We start from the raw sequence: 13,461 nt of genomic DNA, 5'->3' as shown, positions 1-13,461 counted from the left end.
TACCAAAAATTGAAACAGAGGGAACAATTTAGGGGCTCAGGTTCAAAGGACTAAAAAGATGGTTCTGGAAGAGTTCAAGTTTGTCTGAAGACCCAAAACAATGATAGCTTAACCTACTGTGGGTTGGGAGTCTGAGTTTTGTGTAAAGCAAATCAGACTTCATTTATAAAATAAAGTATCAGTTTTATATAAATACTAATATGTATTTATATATACATAGTTATTTTCCTTTTTGAGCTTCAATTGATGAATTCCATCATTAGAAAACAGAAAGAAATAGGTGCACCTAAGCTGGGTTATTGAGGAGGCTCAAACTGCCATGAGTGATCACGATAGTGTCATCCCAGTTGAGATCAGGTGATGATGTGGCAGACAAAAAGCTAATACCTGAGGAAAGAAAAAGATAGGGACAGCTAAGACTACTAATTACTTCTGTGTGAGTTGCTTTATTCATTCAGTTAACAATATATATCATGTACCTTTCATGTGCTAGCCTCTATTCTAGGCACTGGGCATACAGCAATAAACAAAACAGAAAAGGCCCCTGCCCATTTATCAGGTGGGAGAGTTTGTCTAATCTCTAACAATGTCTCTATTATCCTTAGGTTTGTTAACACTTTGCATGAAAAGGTCAATGTCTCCCTGGGTACAGATGCATCCCTCATTGTTGATGAAGACTATGGTGTGTCTGCTTACAGAACTGTGCAAAGAGGAGAGTAAGAGCACTACCCTGTGGACATTTTACTTTTATCAACAACTGATTTTTAAATACTTTCTTTGTGTATAGGTGGGCAGATTAGGTATAGAAGTTACACCTAATTATATACCTAATATATTTCAGCTAATTGTAAATATACCCAGACTCCTCTTTTGCAACCTTTGACTCCTTTCCTCAGTCTCATGTTGTTCTGCAGAGACATATTGAGACCATGCTTGTTGTGAAGGCCATCTCCTGGAGGTTTTCCAGTTTATTATTGGCTCCCATTCCTACCCTTTTGTAACTCCTATTAACACCTTGTTACTTTGAGCTTATCCATTCAGATTCAGTTTTAAGCTGTTCCACTAGTTCATAAGGTTCAGAAGAGAAAAATTCATGAGATTTAGATGAGAAGACTTAGAGTCTGAAGTACACAACAGAAGGCAATTTGTACCTTCTGCGTCAGGTTTAAGGTTAAAAAAAAAAATACCCAACAGGCGATGAAATCTCAGATCAGGTGTGGAAAAAACCTTGCAAAAAAATAATTTACTCTAAGACTCCTCAAAGAGAAATGGTAGCTTTGCTGCTTGATTCACCATCAGTAGAGAGATGAAATCACTCTTTCCACCAGAGATGGAAGTGCTTTTCTAAATTGTAATGTTTATTCTAACCTAAATTTGTCCTGTTGCAGATATCCTGCAGTGCATTGTAGAACAAAGAATGAGGATTTTTCACTGAATTTGGGCCTACTAGACTTTGGTGCAGTTTATCTGTTTGTTATTACTAATGTAAGTAGCCCATGGCTATCCTCACTCTTTCTTTCCATATACCTGTATCTATATAACTATATCATATCTAAACTTATATATATCTATATGTATCTGTATCTATATGTATCTATATATATATCCTGGATCCAAAGAAGACTCTGTGGCAAGACAGTATCACATACTTATCTCTAGTGTAAGGTGATAGCTTCTATAGTGACTTTAGAAAAGCTACTAAGGTCTCCAGAGAGGACTTAAAATAGATAACATTGGTAGCAGGCACAGGATCTTGGGGAATGGTAGACATAACTTATCTTGAGTCACTGCTATGAGGTGACATGGTCTGCTCCAGTCTCATTATGGCACCAAGAAAACACAAATTATTTTGGTCTTCTTGACTGACTCCACATGTGGTTCTCCTAGCTCCTTGGAAATTGATCTGCTATTATATCACAGTCTGAAATACCAAGACTTGTAGCAAATGTCAATCTTTACACAAAGTTTGGGGGATCAATTAACTGTGGCCCATCAAAAGCAGTTGTTTAGCCATCAGGGTTTTAGACCTCTGATGTCAATTTTGATTCTAATTTTATTCCATTACTTTTGACATTGTATTAAATATAAAAAGTAGATAGTGAATAAGAAAAAGATGGAACACTTCTAGAAGGGTGATGAGAATAATCTGTAACATTTTATTTATTGTAATTAATTTAATTAGCATGACATTTTTGGTATGCCATTTTTATTATAGCCTTATTGAGATATAATTCATATACCATACAATTCACCCACTTCAAGTACATAATGGTTTAAAATGTATTAACATATTCAGTATGCATTGTATGTTCAATACATATGTAGAATATATTTTCAATAATATATATTCAGTGGTGTTTAAAAAATTCAGAGTTGTGTAATTTTAGAACATTTTCCTCGTTCCAAAAAGAAGCCTCATATTCATCAGCAGTCACTCACTATTTCCTCCCAAACCCCTTACCCCTAGACAACTACTTGTTTACTTTCTTCATACACTGGCCTATTGTGGACATTTAGTATAAATGGAATGATATACTATGTGGTCTTTTGTGTCTGGATTCTTTCATTTAGCTTATTTTTAAGGTTCATTCATATTGCAGTATATAACACTTCAGTTCAGTTGCTCTGTCATGTCTGACTCTTTGCGACCCCATGAACTGCAGCATGCCAGACCTCCCTGTCCCTCACCAACTCCCGGAGCCTACCCAAACTCATGTCCCTTGAGTCGGTGATGCCATCCAACCATCTCATCCTTTGTTGTACCCTTCTCCTCCTGCCCTCAATCTTTCTCAGCTTCAGGGTCTTTTCAGGGTATATAACAGTACTTCACTTCTTTTTATTGCCCACTGCATGGATATAACACATATTGTTTATGTATTCATCAGTATATGGACATTTGGTGTTTTCACCTTTTGACTGATATAAATAATGTTGCTGTGAATATTCATGTACAAGTGTTTGTGTGGGCATATATTTTCACTTCTCTTGGGTATATAACTAAGAGTGGAATTGTTGGGTCACATGGTAATTCTGTGTTTAACCATCTAAGGAACTGCCATGTGCTTAGTCGCTCAGTTGTGTCTGACTCTTTGCGACCATTTGGACTGTAGCCTGCCAGGCTCCTCTGTACATGGGGACTCTCCACACAAGAATACTGGAGGGGGTTGCTATGCCCTCCTCCTGGGGAATCTTCCCAACCCAGGGATCAAACCCAGGTTTCCTGCATTGCAGGTGGATTCTACCATCTGAGCCACCAGGGAAGCCCTTTTGCAAAGTGAATGCACATTTATCATTCCCATGAGTTGAAAGTGGCAATATTCTCTTTGTAGCACTTATTTTTCTGTCTTATTAATTATAGCCATTCTAGTAGGTATGAAATGGTATCTCACTGTGGTTTTGATTTGTATTTTCCTGATGACTAATGATGTTGAGCACCTTTTAATGTACTTATTGGCCATTTGTAATCAGGTTTGGAGAAATGTCTATTCAGAGTCTTTGTGCAATTTCTAATTGAGTTGTCTTTTAATTATTGACTTGTAAGGGCTTTCCAGGTGATGGTAGTGGTAAAGAACCTGCCTGTCAGTGCAGGAGACATAAAAGACATAGGTTCGATCCCTGGTTGGGGAAGATCCCCTAGAAGAGGGCATGGCAACCCACTCCAGTATTCTTGCCTGGAGAATCATGGACAGAGGAGCCTGGCAGTCTACATTCCATAGGGTTCACAAAGAGTTGGACAAGACTGAAGCAACTTAGCATACAAGTATTCTTTATGTATTTTAAATATAAGTCCATTATTAGATATACAATTTGCAAACATTTTCTCCCATTCATAAGATTGTCTTTTTAACTTTCTTGATGGTGCCCCCTGAATTAGTACAAACACTTTTAATCTATATGATGTTCAGTTTATCAACTTTTTCTTTGGTTGCATATGCTTTAAGTGTTACATCTAAGAAACCATTGCCATATATAAGCTCTTGAGGATTAATGCCTATATTTACCTCTAAGTTTTATTGTTTTTACCTCTTACATTTCAGTTCAGTTGAGTTGCTCAGTCGTGTCTGACTCTTTGTGACCTGTGACCCCATGAACCGAAGCACTCCAGGCCTCCCTGTCCATCACCAATTCCCGGAGTTTACCCAAACTCATGTCCATTGAGTTGGTGATGCCATCCAACCATCTCATCCTCTGTCATCCCCTTATCCTCCTGCCCTCAATCTTTCCCAGCATCAGGGTCTTTTCCAGTGAGTCAGCTCTTCGCATCAGGTGGCCAAAGTATTGGAGTTTCAGCTTTAACATCAGTCCTTCCAATGAACACCCAGGACTGATCTCCTTTAGGATGGACTGGTTGGATCTTCTTGCAGTCCAAGGGACTCTCAAGAGTCTTCTCCAACACCACAGTTTAAAAGCATCAGTTCTTTGGTGCTCAGCTTTCTTTATAGTCCAACTCTCACATCTATACATGACTATTGGAAAAACCATAGCTTGACTAGACAGACCTCTTACATTTAGGACTTCTATATGTAGCTCATTTGGTAAAGAATCTGCCTGCAATGCAGGAGACCTGGGTTCGATCCCTGGGTTGGGAAGATCCCCTGGAGAAGGAAATGGCAACCCACACCAGTATTCTTGCCTGGAGAATCCCCATGGACAGAGAAGCCTGGTGGGTTATAGTACATGGGACTGCAAAGAGTCAGACATGACTTAGCAACTAAATCACCATTTAGGACTTTAATCTATCTTGAGTTAATTTTTGCATATGGTATGAGCTTGGGGGTTAACTTCATTCTTTTGTATGTGAACATCCAGTTGTCCCAGCACAATCTGTTGAAGATTCTTCTTTTCCCGCTAAATGGTCTTGACATTCTTGTCAAAAGTCAACTGACCAAAAATGTGAGGGTTTATTTCTGGAGTCAATTCTATTCCATTTACCTATATATTTATTCTTGTTCCAATACCATAATCTCTTAATTACTATTACTTTGTAGTCAATTTAAAAATCAGGAAGTATAAGTCTTTCAGTTTTGCTCATTCTTCCCTTTCAAGACTGGTTTGGCTATTATGGGTTCCCTGAATTTTCATATAATCTTAGGATCAACTTGGAATCAGCAGCCAGCTGAGAATTTTTATAAAGATTGCGTTGAATTTGTGAGGTTATTGTGAGGAGTTTTGCTACCTTAACAATATTGTCTCCTGATCAGTGAACATGAAGTGTCTTTCCATTTATCTTTAGGTCTTCTTCAAGATGTAAATATTTTCAACAATGCTTTTATACTTTTTAGAATATAGGTTTTACATTTGTTTTATTTACTCCTAAGTATTTTATTCTTTATTTTGCTGTTACTAACAAAATCATCCAAGTACTGCATTTTGGACTCTTGTTGACCATGATGGCTACTCCATTTCTTCTAAGGGATTCCTGCCCACAGTAGTAGATATAATGGTCATCTGAGTTAAATTCACCCATTCCAGTCCATTTTAGTTCGCTGATTCCTAGAATGTTGACGTTCACTCTTGCCATCTCCTGTTTGACCACTTCCAATTTGCCTTGATTCATGGACCTGACATTCCAGGTTCCTATGAAATATTGCTCTTTACAGCATCAGACCTTGCTTCTATCACCAGTCACATCCACAACTGGGTATTGTTTTTGCTTTGGCTCCATCCCTTCATTCTTTCTGGAGTTATTTCTCCACTGATCTCCAGTAGCATATTGTGCACCTACCAGCCCGGAGAGTTCCTCTTTAAATATCCTATCATTTTGCCTTTTCAAACTGTTCATGGGGTTCTCAAGGCAAGAATACTGAAGTGGTTTGCCATTCCCTTCTCCAGTTTGATCACATTCTGTCAGACCTTTCCACCATGACACCACCCCCCCCCCCCCGCCCCCGTCCTGGGTAGCCCCACACGGCATGGCTTAGTTTCATTGAGTTAGACAAGGCTGTGGTCCATGTGATCAAATTGCCAACATCCGCTGGATCATTGAGAAAGCAAGAGAGTTCCAGAAAAACATCTATTTCTGCTTTATTGACTATGCCAAAGCCTTTGTGTGGATCACAATAAACTGTGGAAGATTCTGAAAGAGATGGGAATACCAGACCACGTGACCTGCCTCTTGAGAAACCTATATGCAGGTCAGGAAGCAGCAGTTAGAACTGGACATGGAACAACAGACTGGTTCCAAATAGGAAAAGGAGTGCTTGGTCAAGGCTGTATATTGTCACCCTGCTTATTTAACTTCTATGCAGAGTACATCATGAGAAATGCTGGGCTGGAAGAAGCACAAGCTGGAATCAAGATTGCTGGGAGAAATATCAATAACCGCAGATATGCAGATGACACCACCCTTATGGCAGAAAGTGAAGAGGAACTCAAAAGCCTCTTGATGAAAGTGAAAGTGGAGAGTGAAAAAGTTGGCTTAAAGCTCAACATTCAGAAAATGAAGGTCATGGCATCTGGTCCCATCACTTCATGGGAAATAGATGGGGAAACAGCGGAAACAGTGTCAGACTTTATCTTCTGGGGCTCCAAAATCACTGCAGATGGTGATTGCAGCCATGAAATTAAAAGACGCTTACTCCTTGGAAGGAAAGTTATGACCAACCTAGATAGCATATTGAAAAGCAGAGACATTACTTTGCCAACAAAGGTCCATCTAGTCAAGGCTATGGTTTTTCCAATGGTCATGTATGGATGTGAGAGTTGGACTGTGAAGAAAGCTGAGCACTGAAGAATTGATGCTTTTGAGCTGTGGTGTTGGAGAAGACTCCTGTGAGTCCCTTGGACTGCAAGAGGTTCAACCAGTCCATCCTAAAGGAGATCAGTCCTGGGTGTTCATTGGAAGGACTGATGTTGAAGCTGAAACTCCAATACTTTGGCCACCTGATGCGAAGAGCTGACTCATTGGAAAAAACCCTGATGCTGGGAGGGATTGGGGGCAGGAGGGGAAGGGGATGACAGAGGATGAGATGGCTGGATGGCATCACCAACTCGATAGACATGAGTTTGAGTGAACTCTGGGAGTTTGTGATGGACAGGGAGGCTTGGCGTGCTGCAATTCATGGGGTCGCAAAGAGTCGGACACGACTGAGCAACTGAACTGAACTGAACTGAATGGAATCATTTCCCTAATTTCATTTTTAAATTGCTCATTGGAAATATGTAGAAATACAGTTGATACTGATCTTACGTCCTGCAACCTTACTGAACTCGTTTGTTAGTTTTAATAGATTTTTAGTGGATCCCTTAGGACTTTATACATACAAGATCATGTTATCTGCATAAAGAAGCTTTACTTCTTTCTTTCAGTGGATGACTTTTACTTCTGTTTCTTAATGAAGTGCTCTTGCTTGAACCATCAATAAAATACTGAATAGAAGTGTTGAGAGTAGACATCCACTTAGGGGGAAAGCATTCAGTCTTTTATCACTGAGTACGTTAGCTGTGGAGTTTTCACAGGTGTCATTGGTTGGGTATCAGGTTAAGTTCCCTTCTATTCCTAGTCTGTTGTGCTTTTTGTTTGTATGTTTTTTACAAGAAAGTGGGAGGAGGCATTGAATTTTGTCATATGCTTTTTCCTTGTCTACTGAAAATCATGTGATTTTCTATTGATATGGTTCATTAATTGATTTTCTGCTGTTAAAGCAGCCTAGCTGTATTAGTTTTCTAGGGCCACTGTAACAAAATGCCACAGGCTGAATGGCTTAAACAACAGAAATTTATTGTCTTACAGTCATGAAGGCCAGAAGTCCAAGACCAAGGTGTTGGTAGAGTAGGTTCCTTCTGAGAGCTGTGAGAAAGAATCCATTTCATTTAGCTTCCTTTAGTTTTTAGTGGTTTTCTGGCAATGTTTGGTGTTGCTTGGTGTATAGAAGAATCACCCCAGTCTTCACTTTCATCTTCTCATGGAATTCTCCCTGTATGTTTGTCTATGTCCAAATTTCTCTTATGAAGACACCAGTCATATTGAATTAGGGCCCACCTGAGTGACCTCATTATAATTTGACTAATTATATCTGCAACAACTCTATTTCCAAATAAGGTCACATTCTCAGGTGGGTAATGGGGGTTTGAATTCAACATATGAGTTTTAGGGGGACACAACTCAACTCATAACACTTGCATTCCTGGTGTTATTTCAGTTTTTCTTTGTCCTGTCTATAGTATACTGCTCAAGTTAGAGGCTATATATATTGTTTCTGAATGTGAGGATCTAATAACCATCTAGAGTAGAGATCATAAATTAGAGGTACTGAGGGCCCAGTTCCTCACGTAGTTCTGTTTTGTCTGGTTGCAGTCTTGACAAAAATGATAATAATTATTAATTGACAATATTTAAAATTCAAGCAATTTCACCAAAGAAACTGGATTCCTAACATTTCTTTGTTATTAGATCAGAAAATTTTGTAACGAGTATTACCATGTCACTTGGCTGGTGCTATAGTGGCTGTATGCTTTAGACAGTTTACTATAGTCTGTATCATTCCCACTCAATCTACTTTGTTTACTTAATTATTATATTTGTCTGTGAGTATTTAAGAATGTGACTTTTATTTACAACCTCAGGTCATGGTCTTCTCTGAGGCTAAGAAAACCCAAATATATGCCCAGTATTGTTCACAATATCAACGAAAGCAACACTTCCCTTACTGCATTTTAAATGCAGTGACTCTGACTCTTACGAAGACATCAGTCATTAGATTAGGGCCCATACCAATGATTTAATTATAACTTGACTAATTATATCTGCAACAACTCTATTTCCAAATAAGGAAATCAAAGGCATTTCAACATCAAGAACTTTTTATTTCAGGACTTTTGAACTTGATATTTTATCTCTATTTTTAATCTCATGACATATCCGTGTATTACATCTACTATTTAATAACACCTGCTACCTAATAACTTGGTTTTACTCCTATAAAAATATATAATTTCAAAAATTTCATTACAATTATTGTACAGTAAAATCAAATACAGCTGAGAACCTGCATACAGTAAAAGTAGTTTTAGGGAAAAAAGACTGTTGAATCATGTATATTTGGTAACATTGATAACAAAAAATTGACCCCGAAAAGATTCTTTTGACCAAAATTTTATAGGAATATAGCATCTTTTTGACAAAATTTTTATGTGTAAGTTTGAGTTTAAAAATAATGGCCAGAAAATAGAAGACAAAATAGCAGGTGGTATTTGATACAGGTATTTAAAAATTGATCAGGAAAACTTTTAATGTAAGGGTTACCAAGAAATAATTTACTCTGATAAAGTAATTTTAGTAAGATATTTAAATGGAAAATGTTAGAAATATTTTAATTGTACTTAACTTTTTTAAGTACATGCTTTTCTGATAATTTTTCATATATCAGATGCCATTTTACATTTAAAATGTTGACCAGGATCAAAATATGCAGTAGGTCAAATGTTTGGACTCCAAACTACAGTATTAAAATAGTCTACCATTTAAGGGCTCTGCAGTAATGGTATCTGGTTGACTGAAGCCAGCCAAATGAGTGCAGTGTTATCAAAAGGAATTTCAAAAACCTGAAATTGTGTAATAGTCTACCATTTAAGGGCTCTGCAATAATGGTATCTGGTTGACTGAAGCCAGCCAAGTGAGTGCAGTGTTATCAAAAGGAATTTCAAAAACCTGAAACTGTGTAGAAAGTGCTCAATCTCTTCATGGTACAACAAGAATGACAATACAATCAGGAGATGGATGTAAGATCATAAATGCTATAGGCCAGGAATATTTACTTGAGACTCCTCACAAGCCCATTTCTTGTTTCCCTCACTAAGAGAACCAATCAGGGTCCTCAGGCCTGGAAGATGGAATACATGCCAGCCAACAAAATGTCCATCGCATGGCAGCTACCACAATACGCTCTTGTTACAGCTGGGGAGGTCATGTTCTCTGTCACAGGACTTGAGTTTTCTTATTCTCAGGTAGGTTTTTGCAAGTGGAAAGTGGAGATGGAGCTACTGCTCAGAGGATGGAGTTTTAATCCTGATACTGCCTCACCTGGGCTTCCCTGGTGGCTCAGATGGTAAAGAATCTGCCTATAATGCTGCAGGCCCAGGTTCAATCCCTGGGTTGGGAAGATCCCCTGGAGAAGGGATTGGCTACTCACTCCAGTATTCTTGCCTGGAGAATTCCATGGACAGAGGAGCCTGGCAGGATACAGTCACTGGGGTCACAAAGAGTTGGACACAACTGAGCAACCAACACTTTGACTGCCTTAATTAGATATGTGACCATGGCCAAGACCTCTATAGTTTTTGGCTTTAGATTTCTTATGACCCTGAACAGAGTATCAACTTGACTCCCAGGAACACGGCAGGCTGGATCCCTATGCTATTTGGGATCCAGAAAAGGATACTGAAACATTAAGAATAAGGACTATGGAATCAAACTGCCCAAGTTCAAATTTTGGCTGAATATCTATTGTGTAATCTTCAGCAAGTGAATTATCATCTCTCTGATGCTATTTTTGTGTAAAATAAGAATAGTAATAGAAATTATCCCTTAGGGTTGTAATGAAGATTATATGATACAATGAATTAAAATATTCAGTTAAGAGCTCCATCTTGTTGTTACTATGAACATTATTACCATTCCCTGAACCGATGTGATAGCTGAACTTGTGGGGGAAGTTCAAATCTGAAAGTTGGGGTGGGAGAAGTTTTATGGGTAGATGCATGGGATAGGAGGGTGGTATAGGGAATTTCTTTACTCACAGATTTGTGTCTTCTCTAGGCTCCCTCCAGCATGAAGTCTGTACTCCAGGCAGCCTGGTTGTTGACAGTTGCAGTTGGGAATATCATCGTGCTTATTGTGGCACAGTTCAGTGGCCTAGCTCAGGTATGTACCTAAGAGAAACAGGAGCACGTATCTACCCAAGGATTTCCCTCCATCTTCTTCTGCTGCCCTTCCCTGACCCCTCTGTCTCCCACTCAACCCTCTGACCTGAGATGAATTAGACACAGATTTTTCCAGGAAAATAGACATGTAAGTTGCAATAATACCCACATAGGTCCATGTGAGTCAAGGACAGTGAGCCCTGTGTTCTCCTACCAAAGCTCTTCCTAAACTGGTGACCCTGTGTCAATCTGCTCTCCATTCCTCATCCTATAAAGATCCCTTTAGTTTCAGGTTCTCCATATTTTTCTCTTGAATGTATTTCTTCCTACAGTGGGCCGAATTCATTTTGTTTTCCTGCCTCTTGCTGGTGGTCTGCCTGATCTTCTCCATCATGGGATACTACTATGTTCCTTTAAAGCCAGGGGATGTTCAGGGGTCAGCTGATAAGCAGACTCCCCAAATCCAAGGAAACATGATCAACCTGGAAACCAAGAAGACAAAGTTCTAATAGCTCCCTGGACTCTGACCAGACCCCAGTTCCTGACTCTGGTCTTGGCCATCACCATCTTCAAGCATTTTTAACTCCAGCTTGGTTAGAAGAAAAATAGCATCATATCCAAGTTGATCACCTCTACTTTTCTCCCATGATAGAGGCAACTCCAAGACTAGGTTTTTCAGTGCGTTACAGGAAGGCCCCTGAAACTCTATGTCTTCCCATCTGTCAGTGAACTCAGTAAACAGTGTGTAGCATTGCTGAAGCTGACCTGCTGTCTCCAAAAACACAAATGTATAATTGAGATTGGTCTCTGTGGTTATCAAAGTTATGTAGGAATTCTTTTATCTGCTATTTAGAACTGATTGTCCAACTCTCTGAAGTGCTGATTCAGGGGCAAAATTGCAGAATTAACAGAGAAATGGCATTTTAATGTTCTTCATTAGCAGTTAATTGTACTGTTTACAAGGACTTCAAGAATTGGTATGTCTGGTGTGATCTGGTCCAGGACCTGCTTTGTCAGCTATCTAGGTCTGATAAGACCTTAGTAAAATTTTCAGTACAGATAGTAGGAGAAAAATTAAATTTTACTGACAAATAGGAGATGATACATCTTTCTGATAATTAGTCTTTTATCTACTAACCCAAATGCCCTTTCTCAGTACTGATAACATCCTTGGAAACCAAATTAAAGAGAATAAACATGATTCTGGAAAACAGAACAAGTATAAACTGTGGAAGTCCTGATGAGCCAGTCTTCTGGTGTACACTCTTTTTAGGGACTACATTGTTTCAGCCCTAGATCATACCATTCTGTGGACAACTGTATAGAAGACACTAATTATAACTTTCCAACTCTGTCTTTTCAATGTTGTCAGGCAAGGTTTCTCTTATTATCACATTGTCTTGCTTATTGCAACAAGTATGTAATAACAACAATATTTGGCTCAGCTGGTAAAGAATCTGGCTGCAATGTGGGAGACCTGGGTTCAAGCCCTGAAAGATCCCCTTGAGAAGATAAAGACTACCCACTCCAATTCTGGCCTGGAGAATTCCATGAACTGTATAGTCCATGGGGTCGCAAAGAGTCGGACACAACTGAGGGACTTTCACTTCCATTTTATTAGTACTTCATTTGGCCTCAAAGCAGTGGATCTGTTTTGATAACTTTTACTGTTTTGACAAATTTTAAATGACTTATTTTTTAAAAAAGGTTATCTTAACACTACATTTGAGCTTCTAAAATGGCAATGCTCAATGAAGGCCATGGTCGCATATCAGGATTCTAACAAAATCTGGGGGTTAGAGTGGTAGAACATGACAGGGTTTTGTTTGTTGCTGTGTTGGTGAAAAAAGTTGAGAAGTATTACCTTAGACACAATGAATGACTCAGTGGACAGACATGGGAATATCATGACTATTGTGTATTTCTGGGGGAAAAGTTCAAACATTTCCATTGGTTTTGCTCTATTATTCTCATCTAGAACTGTTTTGAGTCAGTCAGACTGTAAACATAACAAAGAAAGTCGTTCCAGTTTCCCAGGCTTTAATACTCTAGTTTCAGTTACCAAGTTTTCAGAAGTACAGAAGTGAAAACAACACTCCATTTTCAACAGATACCTTAATGTGAACTTGACTGTGCTTCTTCAGAAGATAATATGTTCATTTTTGAAGCAGCTTTAACTCCACCTATTCTATGAACTACTGTCTCAAAAGATATTAACAGTGCTCTGTGAATAAAAGTTTCTGTGGTTAAATAAATTTTGGAAATGAAGCATATTCTATCCTCTTCTTAAGACTTGCATATTAAAGATTCTGAGAAATGCTTCAGTAAAGACATAAAACACCTCATTTAGCCTCACATGGTATAGTGTTCTGCAGAACACGGAGTTGGGAAACACTGGCAGGCAATTCTTCCTTGTGCTGAACTAAAAGGTTTTTCTTTGAAACCCCTCACCATTGGTTCTTTCCTTTATGGCTAACAAGAATAAGCATAAACCCCTGTTTTATGCAGCAGACTTTTTGCTATTTGGGGAGAATTTTCATGTCACCTCCATTAAGTATTCATTAAGTACATGGAAACTTGGGTTCTGCTAATTTGTATGTA

The 13,461-nt window shown here is 38.7% G+C and overlaps 1 protein-coding gene across 7 annotated transcripts in view; it reads left to right on the top strand.

The window, feature by feature from the left end:
• Nucleotides 1-13,115, top strand: part of SLC15A2 (solute carrier family 15 member 2) — a 44,639-nt gene extending 31,524 nt beyond the window's left edge. For 6 of the 7 annotated variants that reach the window (XM_086403578.1, XM_086403585.1, XM_086403596.1 and 3 more), the window contains 5 exons: nt 606-716; nt 1,389-1,485; nt 9,799-9,945; nt 10,757-10,861; nt 11,193-13,115. In XM_086403578.1, coding sequence (XP_086259704.1) covers nt 606-716; nt 1,389-1,485; nt 9,799-9,945; nt 10,757-10,861; nt 11,193-11,369 — 637 coding nt within the window. In that variant the 3' untranslated portion in view covers nt 11,370-13,115. The remainder of the gene's footprint in view (nt 1-605; nt 717-1,388; nt 1,486-9,798; nt 9,946-10,756; nt 10,862-11,192) is intronic. The other variant, XM_086403584.1, reaches the window with a different exon arrangement.
• Nucleotides 13,116-13,461: the final 346 nt, after the last annotated feature.

Source organism: Bos grunniens, chromosome 1 (assembly GCF_055505025.1).
Source record: "Bos grunniens cultivar Pamir isolate PY7600 chromosome 1, Bosgru_T2T1.0, whole genome shotgun sequence".
Taxonomy (NCBI): Eukaryota; Metazoa; Chordata; class Mammalia; order Artiodactyla; family Bovidae; genus Bos; species Bos grunniens.
This window is presented reverse-complemented; position numbering and strand designations above follow the sequence as displayed.